Raw genomic sequence first — 17,491 nt, 5'->3', positions numbered from 1 at the left:
TTGGTTATGTTGATGAAGCACACCTGGCTTTCAATGGAGAACACCTTGAACATAGGACGAGTATATTCTTGTGTTTTGCGAATGACGATGTTTGCTGCCATAGTAGTCAACTGTACCGGGCACACAACCCTAACCCTCTCCTTGGCTTACATCTCTCACTCCAACCCTTCGAACCTTTCAACCTCTTGCAAAAGCAGCGAATGCGTTTTCATCATCTTGCCCAAGATCCGACAACATTTCCTGTATTTCTCGACTCGCCTTTCTCAAGGTCAGAGGGTTTTGGAAACCAAGATCATCTGGCACTGGTACCTCAGATTCTACGGCTACCTAGGTAGCTAATTGCTTGGACGCCGCCATGCAGGACCCCCTGTCACCATGGAACACTGGTACCGCGTGCGGCTGAGGTCTCGTTCCTCGCTTGCCGATGAATATGAAGATCAACCGTTTGAAGGCTTTTTTACTTCTTGTCATCAACATTTATACATAACCCCACCTGTTGTCACTCTTTTTCATCTATCATATGTTGATGTTTCACACTCTCTAGTATAATAATCTCCAAGTTGATCATCTTCAATCCCATCTTCACACTCACTTATTACTTTGACCTCAGTTTCACGCGTTCTTTCACTCTGCGCAATGTCCGGCTTCCATGAATCCGACAACGGCGGCGGCAGTCACTCAGCAACAGACATAATAACCTACATCGGCGTCCCCCTCGCCGTCCTGGGCGTCCTCCCCATCCTCTACAACACAGCCATCACCCTCGCCGCCCTCTCCCGCATCAAGCGCATGCTCCGGCACTCCCGCCTCCCGGCCCTCACCCGCTCCGACGTCGTGAATAGGATCATCGAAGTAGAGCTCCCCCGCTACGCCGTCCGCCCGATGGACCGCTTCACCGACCGCCAGGAGTACTGGAGTGTGTCCTCGCACCGCTCCTCCATCCCGGGGGGTTCGTGGACGACGTTCAACTGGAGGACTAACGTCATTGGGTTGAACACTCAACGGGTGGAATATGCCGACCAGCTGAGGCAGCCGCAGGTGGAGGTGGAGTTTGACCAGCTGGTTTGTTACTTGTTGGATCTGGGGGCTGTGCCGGATGGGTATGGGTGGAGGATGTTGAGGGGGAGTGGGTTGTGGACGCCGGTGGGGTGTACTTTGATGACGGGGCCGGGCGGGAAGAAGGCGTTGAGTGTTGGGCCTTTGGATGGGAGTGATGGGCATTTGAGTTTGGTGGTGAATTGGGAGGGGGGGTGGACGAGGAGGAGTTGGGGGGATTTGCCTCCTTACTGGGTGCGGTTGCCGCCTCCGCCGCCACCGCGGGTTGTGGAGGGAGAGGAAGAAGGGGGGGAGAGCATGGAGGAGGTTGTTACTGGAGGGGAGCATGCTTCTTGTGAGAGTCTTCACAAGACGGAGACGGAGATGTCGAGGCCGAGGACGCAACAGAAAAAGTCGGGAGAGTCGAGTATACCGATTACGTGCCAGATTTCTACGGAGGGGATTGTTACTGCGCTGAGGCAGGAGGCGCAGTTGACTAGCACGATTAACTTGGACTCGTTGCCTGTTGATCATATTAGGGTGCGGTCATCTTCTTCCTCGGGGGCATGGTTTGCCTCTGCGGCGACAGCTTATGGGACTACCTCGCAGACGATCCTCTGGTCGTACAAAATCCCGGATGATATTCTTACTTTCTCGAGGAAGGAAACTGTACCATGTGGTGTTTTGGTCTTGCTCAATGTGGTCGAGCAATCTGCCACACCAGAATGGGCGACGACATACAACGATGGCGCTGCTGACTTGGACAAGTTTACTGCGAGGATGAGGGACCAACGGGCTGCCATGGCAGCCGAGGCAAAATTACCACCAGCCCAGAGAGCGCAAGCAGCAATGGAGAGAGTAAGAAGGGAGAACGAAATGCGGATGCAAGACAGTATGTCGCCCTTTTCACCTCACCTACCTGACAAAGCTAACACAGCCCCCCAGTGAAAGATCAGCAACGTCTCCGAACCGCTCGTCAAGAGGCCCGACTCCTCGAGGCGCTCCAATCCCCCAAATGGGACACCAAGCTCGTCGCTGAGCACAACCTGACCTGGCTCAAGAACCAATCCAACAGCAACCCGAAAGAAAAAGTAGCGCCAAACATGGAAATGAAAGAAGTGGTTGGGACGCTGCTGTACCGAATGGTGCTGGACAGCCAGTTTACGGCGAAGCTGTGTGCGATGCTGGAACTGTGGAAGAACTGGGCCGAGAATGGGGGGATGAGAAAGAGTGATTTGGAGAGGTTAAGGGAGGAGCAGGTGGTGTGGGCGTATGCTACATTGCTGGTGGCCATGATTAAGGATTGTACTGGGTTGGCCGAGGGGACGCTGGCGTTGGACTTGCAGGAGTGTCTGAGGATTTGGAGGAATGTTAGGTTGGGTTAGGGGAGTTTTTTCTCTGTGGATGGGTTCACGGCCACGTGGAGGTTTGGTCACCCGGGTGGTGAGGGGGTTTGTGATCAGTATTTTCTCCGTCTGATGGTGATGGGTGGGGAAGCGTTTCACGATGGGGTCATGTTTGGTGGTTTTTTGGGTAACCGGCGACAAGGCTGGAGTGGTGTGAGAGGCGACCATCCCATTCTGTGAGAGGTCGTGCTTCTGGTTTGGTCACACACTTAAAGCCTTAGGTACGATGTTTTGGTCAAAAGTGCCAGCAGAGCCTTGCTTCGTTTTTTGTGTCTATTTGGCTGTTGTCTAATTGCATCGATAGCACCTAGCTTACCATGCTCTTATCACGCAGCGTCAGGTTGTTTTGCGCGTGCTTCTCAGTTACTGCGCTTGCTCAGTTTGTTCCCTTACAAGATGCCAGCTTGACAACACTAAACGCCGCGCACGACCCAAATATCACCATTTCCTACAAAGTTCCGAAGGGTGCCTGCAAGACGGCATTCGACACACAGAAGCAGTTCTCTGGCTGGGTCAACATCCCAGTTGAGGGTCGGTCGACCAGCTTGTTCTTTTGGTTTATTGAAGCACGGGAGCCGACTTCGACACTCACAATATGGCTGAATGGCGGGACTGGAGGGAGCTCCATGTCAGGCTTTTGGCAAGAGAATGGTCCTTGTGAGGTGGTAGAAAAGGATAAAGATCACCTCGAGGTTAAGGCAAGGGAATGGGGATGGGACAGGGCATCAAACATGCTGTATATCGATCTTGTAAAGTTTATTCTCTCCGCGTCAGAGTTCGTGATCTTAACCAAGCCCGCAGCCCTCAGTAGGCTTCTCCTACACCACCCCCATCACCAACGGCAGCTACGATTCCTACAACGCAACAACCATCTTCCCTCCTGAACCCGTCCCCAAATGGAGCAGCCCTTGGGCCTTCATGAACGGCACATTCTCTTCCCCTTACCCGCTGAACTCATCAGCCAACACCACAGCGACAGCCCGACTAGTCTGGCATCTCCTCCAGACCTTCCTATCAACTTTTCCCCAATACAACACCCCCTCCAACTCTTCCACAGGGATATCCCTCTTTGCAAAAGGCACCACCGCCCCCCTCGCCGCCCTCCTCGCATCCTACTTCCACTCCCAAAATCCCAGCACCTCATCCACCACCCTATCCACCACCCTCCCCATCAAAATCACCTCCCTCGGCCTTCTCTCCCCCTGCGGCCTTGACCCTTTGTCCCAAGCCCAATCCTACGTAACCATGGCCCTCAACAACACCTTCCACCTCCCGCTACTAACCCAAGATCAAACCACCCCCATCATGTCAGCCTACCACCGCCGCCGCGGCTGCTCCGACCTCCTCCTCTCCTGCCGCCACCCCTCCTCCTCGACAAACTCCGAAACCCTCCTCGTCTGCCTCCAAGCCTGGGAGTGCATCTATGGCCTCACAATCCCATACCAGCAACACACCTCAAGGTCGTTATACGACATCTCCTCCCCCTCCTTCGACCCCTTGCCAAACCAGACTTATCTGACCTTTCTCAACTCACCCAAGTTTCTATCCGCTATTGGCTCACCAATAAACTTCACCGATCTCCCTCCCCCCCTCCCCGCCCTTGGGGACGACCCGCTGGTAGCCATCAAAGAGCTACTATCCCAAGGGGTTCGGATCGCCCTGCTGTCCGGCGACAGAGACTACCTCTGCAACTGGTACAGCGGGCAATCAACCTCTCTTTCTATCGCCGGATCCTTCTCGCGGTACAGTGCTTTTCATACAACCGGCTACGCCCCCCTCCTCATCAACAAAACCTACACCGGTGGCTCAACCCGCCAGCTCTTCAACCTCTCCTTCACCCGCGTCTACGATGCAGGTCACTTCCCCTCTCACTCCCAGCCCGAAACCACTTTCGAAATCTTTTCCCGGATCATCCTCGGATCCTCAATCAGCACAGGCGAAAAAGTCAATCTTGCCTCCTTTGCCACAAAGGGCACCCCCGAAGCGGACAAGACAGGGCCGGAGCTGCTCGCGACAAATGTCCCCAATGCGAGGTGCTATATCCGAAAGGTGGCAGATACGTGCGATGATGAGTCTGTGAGGGCCGTGTTGAGGGGAGAAGGGGTTGTGATCAACGGGGTTTGGTATAATTCTGTCGGTGATTGGCAGTTGCCGGGGCAGAGGAGTGATGGTGAGGCTGCTGGGGAGGCCGCGCCAACCTCAACGATCATGACGGGAATATTTACCACGTCACTTTCCGCCGCGAAGCCAACGTCTAGCAGTGGAGGCTTCTCTTCTTGGGACAACCCCGCGCGTGGGCTATTGATGGTGAGCGTGTTGGCTGGGTTGCTGCTGTTGTAAATCGCGTTGCCGGGGACGCGATACAGCTGGCGACAGCGGGAGACGGCCGAGCACAGGACAGAGGGAAACAAGAATACTGTAAACTCGACAATTTTCATATGGTACTGTAGAGCAGAATATTAAGCTCAATACAAAAACCAGTATTCTTCCCCATATCACGACGACAGAGTCATGATTATAGTGAAAAATGAGCCCCATTAAAGCAACAACGCTGAACACTTGGACGAGTTAGCCCATGAACATTCACAAGACAAACATCAAGAAGGTGATGATGGATGACTTTATCAGAAATCTTGCCATGTCACTGGCCATTTCATCAAAGCGATTGCTATGTAGACCGTCGTGATAATATTTTAAATCATCATAAAAGTCGGGGGTGGTGGTAATCAAGAAGGAAAGTGGGTGCTTACGTTGAGGATCGGGTCAAAAGGACAACAGACCATCGTGCTCATCATCATGATCAAAACAATCTGCGAGAGTTAGCCAATGATCACTGCAAGTGGTCAAAAGGTGATGTGGCATGGACACATTCAGACATAGACCTTATCATCAACGCTTGAAGGGCTCCGACATATGCTTGTCAATTTTTTTGTCATGTCATCATAATGTGCAGTGGTGCTGGGGTGAGTGGTGACATCGACAACGTACCAGAAAATGAGAAGAGGTCGATTGGGTGTCGAGCAATCGTCAGATGAAATGTCTTAAAATCTTGAAGTTGGTCAGCGAAAGCTCACTCCTGCGACTTCAAAAGGTGATGGAAGTGATTAATTTTCAGATAGGCATGAATGGTATAAAAAATAGGTTGTCCGCATCGGGAATCCCGTATAGGACTCGTCATCTAGAGTCATCATAAAAGTGTGATGGGAAAAAAAAAGTCGATAAAACTTACCCTAAAGACAACCCCAACGATCCAGGTGCATCAAACAATCCGATCAACTTCCAGGAGAGTTAGCCCGTACTCTCTGCCATGCGGCGTGTGCAAAAGACAGAGATGGATGTGCTGATCAGTGGACGAGGTTTTCTAGGCCTGTCGCAAAAGTGGCGTGTCTTGCTCATGGAATTTCGGAGCCCAGTGCCGTTTCATCATAAAGCACAGCGAGTGCTGGTGAAAGAAGCTGTCGACTTACTCAGTGACAGGTATGGATGATCTGCTTGATGGATGTTAGCGTCTGAAAGCCGCACAACCAATGGAGAAGTGAAAAGGTAAGAAGTGTTGGATTCAATCAGAAACAGCCATTTGTGTCTTCATTAAAAGATATTTCAGTCGGTAATTCCAACTTGCCGAAGCAAAGTAAGAACATCATGAAATCCGAGGATGGGAAGAGATGAGGGTGACGAAGGGCACTGACCTGATAGCGTTGACGCCTCAACCGGTGGTGAGAGTTGTTCAAGATCGGTTGGTCGGTCGTGGTGCTGTGTCCCCATCGACCTCCACCAGGCAAATGATGCCCATCAATCAGGTGTTATGATTCCCATCCGCGACTGTGGCTCGTAGGAGGCCAGAGTACTGCTTGCTGGTCAGTCCTGTCCGGATTGCAAAGGTCGGTGGTTTGCAGCGCGGCGACAACAGCAACAAAGTTCAGACTGACGTGACAATGCTAGTTTCATACCCGAAGGTCAAAGACTCTAGTTTGCGGTATTGGTTGTGTCATCATAGAAACGTTGCTGTTGTCAAGCGCGTCTGCGGAAGCAAATGCGACTTACCAGAAGCAGATTGGTGGTTGTGATGGTTGTGGTCTGATGTTGGAGAGGAAGAAAGAGAAAAAGTTGCAATCGCAGAGTTTTTGAAGCTACCCAGTTTGTGTGGGGCAGTGGAAAAACCCGCTGCGGCAGAGTGGGGCTGTCGAAAGCTTGAAAGCTTGGCCAGCTGCCGGGAGCATGGGCGCTTTGACCACATCACGTGAAGTCGCAGAGCACTCGTGTTTGGCCTTTAACTCCTCGTCCATAAGAGCACGACGCGCCGACGAAGAGCCAACGCTTCAGGGGCGCAATCACCTGTTGGAGCATCTTCAGCAGCGTACCTGTGAAAGATATGTGTACATTTGGTTCCGCCGCAACGCTGTCCCTCCCATGTATATACACCCCCCAATATTTCCTGGAGCGTCTCTCCCAAAATTTCCTTTCCCATAACATGCAACTCTCACCTTCGTGATCGATCAACTTTCTGTCACCTCCACATCAAAAGAAGTCTTCCATCTTTGTAAGTCTGCTTCCAACAACTGTTGGTATCTCTATCTGGTCTTATCTGACATCTTTGATGCCCAGCTGCTTTCAAGTAGTTGGACTCGCACTCGCTGGTCTCCAAATCACCGAACCACGCGAGTCGCATCTTGCACTTTGACTTCTAGACAGAGATCATCACATCTCGCAAACATGCCTGAGATAGCTGAAGGTAAGTTTTCATGACTCTCTGTTCTGTATCATCATGATAACTAACCCCAAACCCAGTCGCGCGCATCGTGCACTTTCTGCGCCTACATCTCGTCGGCAAGACCATCAGAACCGCGTCCGCTGTCGACGACCAAATTATCTTTGGCAAGGCGGGCACGACCGGCGACGCAGTTTCGGCTGCCTTGACCGGGAGGAAGGTCATCTCCTCCGGGTCGCAAGGCAAGCTATTCTGGCTTGTCCTTGATAAGGCTCCGCATGTGGTGATGCATTTTGGCATGACGGGTTGGCTTCAGATTAGGGGCGTCCAAACATCCTACTCGTCCCTTTACCGGGACACGGACACACGCGTCGAAACCTGGCCTCCCAAATACACAAAATTCCACCTCACGACCACCTGCAACCCCGCGGTGGAAGTGGCTTTCACCGACTATCGGCGCCTGGCTAGAGTTCGTCTCGTGGACTGCCCCGGCGCTGACATTCGCAGCCATGCTCCTCTCAAAGAAAACGGCCCCGACCCTGTGCAAGACACGGACAGGTTTACGCTTACGTACTTCCAGTCCAAGTGTCGCGCCAGTCGCGCCGCGGTCAAAGCTATGCTTCTCAACCAGAAGTTCATCAGCGGGATCGGAAACTGGGTCGGTGACGAGGTGCTGTTTCAGTCCCGGATCCACCCAGAGCAGAGATGCAACCATCTCACCGACGCGCAGACTAAGACTCTGTACGAGGTGATCCGATACGTTTGTCAGACAGCTGTTGGCGTGCTCGGTGACTCTCACCAGTTCCCCTCTGATTGGCTTTTCAAGTATCGATGGAGCAAGGGCTCGGAGAACCCTACACTCCCTGGGGGAGAACCGTTGGCTCACGTCACAGTTGGGAACCGGACAAGCTGCTATGCTCCTCGCTTGCAGAAGATTACTCTTGACGGTGTTCCTGTGGTCGTTGAGGAGGAAAAGAACAAGGAGGGGGTGGTGGAGGAGGAGGATGGGGGGAGGCAGGAGGAGAAGAAGCCAGCACCGAAGGGGAGGAAGCGCAAAGCCGAGTGGGGGTCTACGGACATGCCAAAACCCAAGGCTAGACGTGGCCGGCGCGCCGCTGTCAAAAAAACCGAGGAGGAGGAGGAGGAGGAGGAGGAGGAGGGTGTCAAACCTTCCAAGCCAGTTGCCAAGCGGGGAAGAAAGGCGCTGATGAGGTGATTGTGATTCAGGATTAGGGGAAAATGGTGTCCTCAAATAAGAAACCTAATACCATTGATGATTCCATCGAACTGCATCCTCTTCGGACACTTTTGAGGCGTTGGACGAAGTTGTTGGGTATGCATTGAGTGGGTCTGTTGGATTTATTTTTGGGGATATTGGATGGGATTTATTTTGGGCGTTCGGGAGTTGTTGGACTATGGGTCAATGTATTGATCGGGTGGTTCACTCTTTTCCTGACTGAGGGTACCCAGTAAGGGGGGGGGGGGGGCTCGGCTGGTTTTTAACGAGGGCCACCAGCACGATCGGGAATTGAGGGGGTTTTTGTTTGGGCGGCGAGCATGGAATTATGGATTTTGATTGTGATACCCCCGAATAACAAGGAGTGATTATGGTGTGTGTGTGTGTATCCCGTGTCCCTTTGAATTGTAAAGTGATTGTGAAATGACCGGGTGCGTATCTACATGCTGCCTAGTGGTGTCGAAAGCCTTTCAACTATGCAAACCTGTGTGTTGAAGGCAATGCTCTGGGAAATTCGTCCTGGCCATCTGAGTGGCATTTATTCCCCCGAGCCTGCTACACTTGAGTATGAAGCTGTCGGCCAGCATGCGCGCGCAGTCCAGTCGTAGCACAACAGTTCCAACAGGACATCGTATCATGATCATTTTACTTTTTGTTATTCTTCAAATATGTACGTATATACGACAACAAAGCTATGGGTATATAACTTCTCCAGCCAGTACCACCACCACCAACCACCCCATCAACACCCTTGCATACCTTCTGTCATCCTGTCATGTTGCCCCAGGACAGAGAAGACAGAACGAACGCTTGCTCACCAGGCCAGACATACAATCATCATCAACAACAACAACAACAACCCGCAACGAAAACCCTAAATAAACAGCCGCACACGCAATCAAAGAACACAACACGCGCACATTCAGCATCCACACACGATTCCTGTATTTCTTTTCCCCCATCCATTCTCATTTCCACTCAACCACGCCACCTAGCAAATATAAAAGGAGATGCCCCCCCCCATGCAAAAAAAATATACCACCCTATTTGCCCCACCCACCACCCACCATAAGAACAAAAGCAAAAACAAAAAAAAATAACAGACTCCTTTTCTATCCCATAAAGATAGAATATGCAACAGCCACTACCTCTTCCCTCCCCACCCCCATCCCCTTCCCCAGTCAACAGTGTATGTGAAAACAAATTAAGAACGATAGTGTAGATGTGTGTGCAAAAATGTACCACGACGACGACAGAAAAAAAAAGAAGATGTTCAACAAAGAAAAGATGATAACGATAGAAAAACAATCACCCAATCACCACTCTCGCACCCTCCTTGCCCAATACACCCCTTTCTTTAGGCTTTGGACTATTCCCCCTCCCCTTCTTCCTGCTCAAAAACCCAAAGACACCCCCACCGCCGCTTTCCTTTCCATCCAGATCGTTATTCGCCCCAGAGGCGTCCGCTGGGAGTGTCGCGTCCTGTCTGGCAAGGTCGCTCCAGCTGCCGCCCCCGTCGAGAGTAACCTGTACGCCGCCTGTTGGGGACTCGACAATCATTCCTGGTCCCGAACGGTTTCCAGCGCGGGGGTTGTAAGACTGGGGGTATGGCGGCAGTGGGGGAGGGCGGCCTGGGGCGCTGCGTCGCGAGTGGTTTGACGGGGGGCGGGTGAGTTTGTTGCTGTCGGTTGGGGAGTTACCGTTTGTCGTGGCGGGCGCGGCTGTGGCCGTGTCGGTTGTTTGGGCGGTGCCGGGCTGGAGGTTTTCTTTGCCGGCAGCGGCTGCTGGTGCTGCTGGTTGCCCGTTTGGTTGGGTGGTTTGTGATGCGATTCTGGAAACGGTTGTTAGCATAAGCACCCGCGGGAAAATGGTGGAGAAACATACTTCTTATAAGCGGCCACAGTGTAGTCAAAGTTGCGGAAATCCGTCTCTATCATCCTGTAGAGCTCGTCCTCACGAATCTCCTTGTCTGTCGCGTCGTCCTTTAACCTTTCCCTAGGTTTCTGTCTCCGCGCACGAGCCTCAAGCGGCGCTTCCTCCAAAAGTAGCTCTTCCAAATCGTAAGTAGCGTCAAAGTTGGTCTTTTCGGATGATGGGATAAACACTGGCTCAATCTCCTTCCTTTCCAGGGCCATGAAATCGATCATGGAGAAAAAGTCATTGTGAATGAAGCTCTCCCATGTGTGGCCCATACGTTTGCTCGGATTGGGTTCCAGGGCGGCCTGGATGGCGTACATGCATGTAAGCGACACCGGAGGATTTGTTACGGGAAACCTGGGCTTTGCAGCTTGAATCACGGCGCTCAATGATGATTCGGAATTTCCCTCGAAGGGCCTCTGCAACGGGTGTTAGTCTTACTCATGCGGCTTCCCGGTGAACTCCGCGATGTGGGGCCAGTGTTGAAGAGAACAAGGACATGGAACGGCTGTGGGCTTTCTCGTACCTTGTTGTAAATGCATTCGTAGAATAAGACACCTAATGACCACCAATCCGCGCGTACGTCATAGCCGTTTCCTGCGTAGACCTCGGGGGCGAGATATGCCAAGGTGCCGGACTTGCTTGTCAGGTTTTTGCCTGGCATGATATCGGAGGCGACGTTCTGTGAGTAGGTTAGCAGACGCTCGTAGCTAGCCCTGTCATATGGCTCATGAAACCTACAAAATCCGTCAAATGGACGTGACCTTCTCCGTCCAAAAGGACGTTGTCGGGCTTCACATCGCGATGGACAATGCCTTGCCTGTGCACATACCTCAGAGCACAGCCCAGCTCGGCAATCCAAAACCTGACGGCATCTTCTGTGAATGTTTTTCTTGAAATGTGGAACCGCAAATCACCGCCGCTCATCAGATCCACCACCAGGTACATATACTCGATGTCCTGAAAGCTGTAGCGCAAGTTGCAGATGAACGGGTGGTTCACGTGCTCCAGCATTCGCCTTTCCCGAATGATGTTGCGTACACTTTCAGATCGCACAACTGTATCCACGCATGTCAGTCGTCGTGTCCTTGATCTGTAGTGTCAGGACCTTGAGGGATCCCAATGGTGCACCAACCTTCATCTTTCCGAATGTACTTGAGCGCAAACGACAGCCCAGTGTCCTTTCTCTCGACGATCCGTACTTTTCCAAACGCTCCTCGTCCGACAACTCGCAATAGGCGGAAGTGGTTCAAGTTCACTGTTCGTTGTTAGTATGACCGCTCCTGATATGCCCCGATTCCTTGTTGCAACCCACCTTCGCCATCGAGGTCAACGGGCTTGCCCTGGCTGTTGCCCATGGCTACCGCTTCTTTGCTCCCTTTTCCGTGTTCTTTTGATGATGCTCCTACTCAAACGACCATGCAAAAACCTGAGGATATGCACTTTGACGGCGCTCAAAACGGCTTTGGTGATTCTGGGACACTAGAACACCAAACCTGATCCTCATTCGGCTCCGGTCTTGGCGTGGGAGAGCGGAAGCGGGAAAGCTGGCGGGAGAACCGGCCGCTCGTCGTCGAGGTGGTAATACAGTAGAGAGCGTCGTCAAAATCGGCGTCGCTAATTTCGTCGGATCTATCAGGCGCACTCGATTTTGCGTCGTTCGTCGGCGGTGGTGTTGTTGTAGAGGTGGAGGAGGGGAGAGGCGAGTGTTGGGGAAGAACGGTAGGATGCGGTACGCATGCAGGTCGGGCAGTCGGCCAGAGGCTGAGGGGTATCGACAACAAAGAAAGCCAATTGCTTGCTTGCTCTCTTCTCTTGGGGGGAGAAGACGAAAAGATGGAATTCGAGATCGAAATGGCACAGGCGCACACAAACAAGGGACCAAGCTAGATGCAGTTACACAGCACTGGGAAAGGGCATCAGCAGCTGTTTCGCATTTAAGGGGGAGGGGGGGGGGAAGGGAGGAGTGCTTGTTGCTTGTCGTCGGTCCCTGTTTATTAGAAGGGGAAAGGCTTCGACGAGAATGGTGCTGGCCCGCCAGTGGTGGAGGAAAGCCAGCGCTGGTCGCTGGAGGCGTGGTAGCGGCACCCCTGGTCGGATAGACAAGCGGCTTGGGATGCACAGGGATCACTGGGATCACTACCCTTAGGGGGGGTGGAGCTGCCGTCGCGATAAAGAGAGGAACTGGTGACCATTCCTCTGATTAACTACCACCATATACGACGGGAGGCTCCCTGGCGAACAATGCTTTGAGGTCTGTTGTTATCATGTATGATATATGATACTTGATGTCTAGGGGCCGTTTGTCTCCAACTAGCGCCACGAGGGGTGAGTGAGACCTCTTTTTTATTTTTTATTTTTTATTTTTTTTATTGTGGAATTGAGTGCGCTTCCGATTCACTCATCAGCGCGCAGATCCCGCCCGGAAACAAGCTGGTGGCTTTTTCCTCGCAGTGGGCACAAGTTTTTCGGACGAGAGCTATTCGGTGTCAGTGTCTCTGTCTTACCTCCATGAGGTGTAGCGGGCTCCAGCAGGCAATCAAAGGCCACATGGCGACCCGTCGACTTTACGTACATTATGGCCCCCTGGCCTGCGGTGCCTGCGGTGGAATATTCGCACAAAGATGGGACGCATCGTGGCCCTCACGCAGCCCAGCGCTGAACAGCCAGCCAGCCCTGGCCCGGCAGGCTAGCGCCAGAGTCATAAAATGGCGTCTTCTCAGCCGGTGGAGGCACCCGCGATAAGACTTCTCGGGAAAATTCCATTCATTTCGTCCGTCCAGCTCGAGCCAGCTCGAGCCAGCTCGTCCCAGCCCGTCCCAGCCCGTCCCAGTGTCTCCCCTTCAGGCATGTTGCCTCCATCGCCGATATTGCAACGCGCTGGTCGCTGGGTCGCTGGGTCCCGCTGTGCGGTGAGCCCAGACCCTGACCATCTCTTTTTATGACGAGTGCCGCATCGTTGGATCGCTCCCTCTCTTTCCCACATGCCACATGCCACATGCCACATGTTCGGAACTTTACGGCCCCTGTCCTCACTCTGGCGAAGGGTACGGTGCGAGGTCACTCCACCACACAATGGGGGCGGGCGGGGGGGTGAGGGCTGTTTTGGCAGAGACCAGAGGGAAAAGAGGTTAGTCGATCTGTGCGTGCGCAGCAATTCCAAGCCATCTCCTGGCCTAGCATCTGGCATTGCTAGCCGAACGGTGAGATTCCTCCCTCACGGCATCACAGGTTGTGTGTGTCTTCACATGCGGGGGAGGACCACGGGAAGAGGCCATATACATCTGACCGCATCTCTACACGACAGCGGCAACGCGGCGTGGATATCAGGCAGAGGTGCAGTTGTGCGGCGGCCTGTTCTTGACTTGTATCACGGGATACGAATAACACTGAATATCAACAGCAGCGGCACCAAACACCACCTCAAGCCGCACGCCGAAACATCACGGGCGAGAGACACACACACTGCGTATCCGTACACCTACCTTCTGTCGATTCCCGCGACACCGCGCACTAAAGCACGCAAGTTATCCTGGGTTTTCCACGTGCGGTTTGCGGTGAAACGGGCTTGGTGTCGCTGCTATTAGCTACAAGCGGTGTACTAAACGTGCGTGAGGCGCGCTGAGGACCAATGCGGAAAAGCAGTGTGGTATCAACCAAGACTTCAGGATTGGGGCTGGTCCAAGCATCACGACCACACGACCCCGCTACAAAAAGCTCAGGTTCGTAATCGCGGGTGGTTGTCTCGGGTGAAAATGACTTGTCGTTCCTGATGTGGCCATCGCCAGGACACACTGATCAACATTCCCGCCAGCGACCCCGCGGCGCACTCAGGTCTACTAACGGCACCTCACCACCAAACGTTTGTCTTCGTGTCATTCTCCCCCGAGGCTTCATCCACATCACTGGACCTTCCGTCTACCCGCCCGAGGCTCTACAATTTCGCCACGCCGCCTGAGAGCTCGAATCCACCAAGCCAACCGAACTTCGGCCATGTCCGCCCTCTCAGGTCCCGAAGATGTGTTGTGCATGACGCTACTGGCTTCCTGCGGCACAACCTGAAACCAGATGATCGAATCCGGACAAGGGAAAAGAGCTTCTGGAAGCCTTCTATTGCATACCGAACCAGAGTCTTTGTTTCCTTTGCCTGCCATCCGCCAGCCCGGTTTTTCTTTTTCTTTTCTGCTGATTGATGGATGGATGGTCTGCTGCGGCTGCGGCCTTGCGGCGTCTTATTCGTCCCCCCTTTTCAGTGTTGACTACATACATTTTACATTTTCCACTCCTACCACACACCCAACACCCGGGCCAACGCACGGCACGGAGCGACCAATAGGATATCGGCCGCGTTATCTATCGCACCCAATCGAGCGATCAAGGAACCGAGGGGGGGGAAGGGGAAGGGGGTGGTAGATCTTCTAGAAGTTCCAGCAGAGAAGAAGCGAATGAATCCTTCCCATGGGATTGGGACGGTGCGACATTGCGGTATTCCCGTGTTGGGTGTTGTTTGACCGCCCAAGGGCGGCGTATTCAGGGCAGAACACATTGGATCATTCTCTCTCGCCACCAATCATGTACTTGGGGCAAGAGGTATACAGCGGTGGAAATTTATTGACTGATAGACACCGGAGCACGTTTCGCGAGCCAAGCTGAATTGGAGAGATTTCAGGGACGCGCGAATAGGCAGGGTTCGGAGTCGGAGGACCGTACAATTGGAAGGGCGATCTGAGGTGTGGTTGATGTCGGAGGGTTGGCATTTGGCATTTGGCATACGCAAGCTGCGTATGGGTAAGCCGGCACTGACTGGTGGATCGAGATGCGGGGATCATTGCAAATGGTTGGTTATTCACAAGGACTGACGACCGCAAATCCCAGCGACTTGGGAATGTGGCTTGTTTAGCAATAGGTGAGGAAGGCAGGTGATGAATGTTGATGCTGGACATCTGAGCTGATGTTCGATGGATGAACTTTGATGATGGTGCCAGGCTAAGACACAGCAGATCTTCCAGCCAGAACTTTCATTCCACGGTTGATCTGATTGATTTTCAGCTCTGAAACAGAAAGAAGCCTCTCTTTCCATCATTTTCCTTGGAAAACCCAACAGTAATGAACAGTCTCGCATCACTTGTCGAAACAAAACGTCACCCCAACAATTGATTTCTTCTTCCCCAGAAAACAAACCCAAACATGCAATTCCACAATCCGCTAAAAATAACCACCTTCATTTTGTTTTTACGATCCAACGTCGCATGCCGCACTCCCACACTCACTCCTTGAAAAATAAAACAAGAAAAAGAACAGATCTCCATCCAACTTTAACCTCCAGCCCTGAGCCCTGTTGTTGGTGTGGTATTGCTTACATACGAACCCGAGAGAAAGCCCCTGAACCTGAACCGCCTACGGAATAAAAAAAGAAACGACAATTGAACAAGGCTGCCCCACTGCGGGGAACCACGATTCTCTAGCCCTTTTCAGATTGATGAGGCGAGTTGATGAAAGAGGGGGGGATAAAAGTGTAACTGTAATTTTAGGCGGGAATGTTCAAATGTGCGGTCGTCGTCATGACGTCAGAGGGGCATCATTTGTTTATGGTTTGGGGGGCACCACCACCTAGACGTGGTGGTTCGATTATCTCTGTGCAACACCATCAATTCACCATCCCTACTGCACGATACTTGATCAAATTGAATCCTCTCCCCAGGTGGGAAACACCTGTTGACCCCCGCTCCAAGAATAACATATATTCCAGCACACCAGGCATCATGTCCCTCCTCCGCACCACCCTCCGCCGCCCCCTGCCTCCCCTTCCCATTTCCTCCTCCCTTTCCCTAACCCGTCAATACAACCCCTCTCTCCCCCTTCAAGCCTACAAGGATGACCAAGACCGCACCTCCCTCAAACCCCGACCCAACGATTCCACCAAATCTGGTTCGGACGACGAAGCCGCCGAGTGCGCCACAGCCTTCGACCCAACCGTCACAGACCCCGACTTGGAATTCCAATCCTGCTGGAAGGGGCCGTACGACAACCCCTTGGAAGCCTCGGGAGCCAACCGGGAAATATCAAAGGAAACAAACGAGAGGGCAGAGGAGAAACAAGCACCGCGGGATGGCAAGACGAGGGAGAGCCACTCTAGTAAGGAGGGGAAGAAGGCGGGGAGGATGACGAGTTCTTTTCCAAAATGAGAACCGCAACAAACAGAAGAGAAAGGATGGATGGGTTGTTGATTGGCTGAGCATCAGGTGTGCATACTTTCGCCTCGTAAATAGGAGAGTGAAGGGAGTATAAAAGCTCAGGTTGTTGAATAAGGGCATGTTGCCTTGTCTCGCCAAATGTCATTTCGCATCTTTGCATCGGGTTATTGGGGATTACAAGCATTTTATACAGACCAGAGAGACAGATATCGCATCGCTAATTTCCCATATTCTTTCCCAGCGCTCTTTGTGCATGTGCCACCCACATTAAGCGTACAACCCATCCATATCGTCCTCCTCCTCCTCCTCTTCCACCTCTTGTTTCTTGCCCTTCTCCTTCTCCCTCTCTTCCGCCTCCTTCCTCTTTTTTCGCTCTCCCAAGTCAGCCCTACAGCAAGGGCACGTCCCCTTTGTTCTCAACCATGGGCCGACACATTCCAGATCCAACCTGTGTCTCCCCCTGCAAGGGAGCTCAGCCACCAAGCAGTAGGGATCGTCGAGGAAGTTCTCCATGCAGATGGGACATTTGTCGTCGGGGGAGAGGGACTTGCGCGGGACGCGATCGAGGGAGTCGACGAACTCCTGGGAGGTGCCCTCGAGGGAGGTCGGGGGGTGGAGCGTGTCCTCCTCGAGAGACTGGGCGAGGGAGAGGAGGAAGGACTGGTTTTCTTGGGAGGGGGCCGAGGAGGCGAGGGTGAGGAACTGGTCTTGGACTAGGCGGAAGGCGGCGGAGAGGTCGACTGGGTTTGGGATGGAGTGGGGGTTTGTGATGTTGTCGGGGGTGATGGTGGAGGTGAGGTGGGAGGTGAAGGTGGACATGTCTATTTGGCGGCGGCGGGTGGGGGGAGGGGGGGTTTTGATGTTGTGTTCGACTGTTGGGGGAGGTTAGCATATGTAGGGGGATAGATGGAATGGTTGGTGGTGACGGTGGGGAGCTTGCCTTCGTATTGGGAGGCCATTATTGTGACTGATTTTTGGGTGTGGTTGTGGGGGA

At 52.9% G+C, this 17,491-nt stretch overlaps 6 protein-coding genes across 6 annotated transcripts; 4 read left to right on the top strand and 2 right to left on the bottom strand.

Moving 5' to 3' along the window:
• Positions 1–636: 636 nt before the first annotated feature.
• On the top strand, positions 637–2,420 carry QC761_406810 (uncharacterized protein; the record flags this gene model as incomplete). The annotated part of the gene is made up of 2 exons (XM_062878957.1): positions 637–1,927; positions 1,981–2,420. The coding sequence occupies 2 exons, from the start codon at positions 637–639 to the stop codon at positions 2,418–2,420; spliced, it is 1,731 nt and encodes a 576-aa protein (XP_062732575.1).
• Positions 2,421–2,758: 338 nt separating this feature from the next.
• Positions 2,759–4,894, top strand: QC761_406820 (uncharacterized protein; the record flags this gene model as incomplete). The annotated part of the gene is made up of 2 exons (XM_062878958.1): positions 2,759–3,190; positions 3,243–4,894. The coding sequence occupies 2 exons, from the start codon at positions 2,759–2,761 to the stop codon at positions 4,779–4,781; spliced, it is 1,971 nt and encodes a 656-aa protein (XP_062732574.1). The 3' UTR covers positions 4,782–4,894.
• A 1,851-nt stretch (positions 4,895–6,745) lies between these two features.
• On the top strand, positions 6,746–8,365 carry QC761_406840 (uncharacterized protein; the record flags this gene model as incomplete). Its single annotated transcript, XM_062878959.1, has 3 exons — positions 6,746–6,981; positions 7,047–7,173; positions 7,230–8,365. The coding sequence occupies exons 2-3, from the start codon at positions 7,155–7,157 to the stop codon at positions 8,363–8,365; spliced, it is 1,155 nt and encodes a 384-aa protein (XP_062732573.1). The 5' UTR covers positions 6,746–6,981; positions 7,047–7,154.
• Positions 8,366–9,694: 1,329 nt separating this feature from the next.
• PKC1_1 (Serine/threonine kinase) lies at positions 9,695–10,967 on the bottom strand (the record flags this gene model as incomplete). The annotated part of the gene is made up of 3 exons (XM_062878960.1): positions 9,695–10,217; positions 10,271–10,722; positions 10,830–10,967. The coding sequence occupies 3 exons, from the start codon at positions 10,965–10,967 to the stop codon at positions 9,695–9,697; spliced, it is 1,113 nt and encodes a 370-aa protein (XP_062732572.1).
• A 5,098-nt stretch (positions 10,968–16,065) lies between these two features.
• QC761_406858 (uncharacterized protein) lies at positions 16,066–16,488 on the top strand (the record flags this gene model as incomplete). Its single annotated transcript, XM_062878961.1, has 1 exon — positions 16,066–16,488. One exon carries the CDS (start codon positions 16,066–16,068, stop codon positions 16,486–16,488), a length of 423 nt encoding a protein of 140 aa, XP_062732571.1.
• A 276-nt stretch (positions 16,489–16,764) lies between these two features.
• QC761_406860 (uncharacterized protein) lies at positions 16,765–17,456 on the bottom strand (the record flags this gene model as incomplete). Its single annotated transcript, XM_062878962.1, has 2 exons — positions 16,765–17,369; positions 17,423–17,456. 2 exons carry the CDS (start codon positions 17,454–17,456, stop codon positions 16,765–16,767), a joined length of 639 nt encoding a protein of 212 aa, XP_062732570.1.
• Positions 17,457–17,491: the final 35 nt, after the last annotated feature.

Source organism: Podospora bellae-mahoneyi, chromosome 4 (genome assembly GCF_035222275.1).
Source record: "Podospora bellae-mahoneyi strain CBS 112042 chromosome 4, whole genome shotgun sequence".
Classification (NCBI taxonomy): domain Eukaryota; kingdom Fungi; phylum Ascomycota; class Sordariomycetes; order Sordariales; family Podosporaceae; genus Podospora; species Podospora bellae-mahoneyi.
The sequence above is the reverse complement of the archived record's forward strand: the minus strand, read 5'-3'. Positions and strand labels throughout refer to the sequence as shown.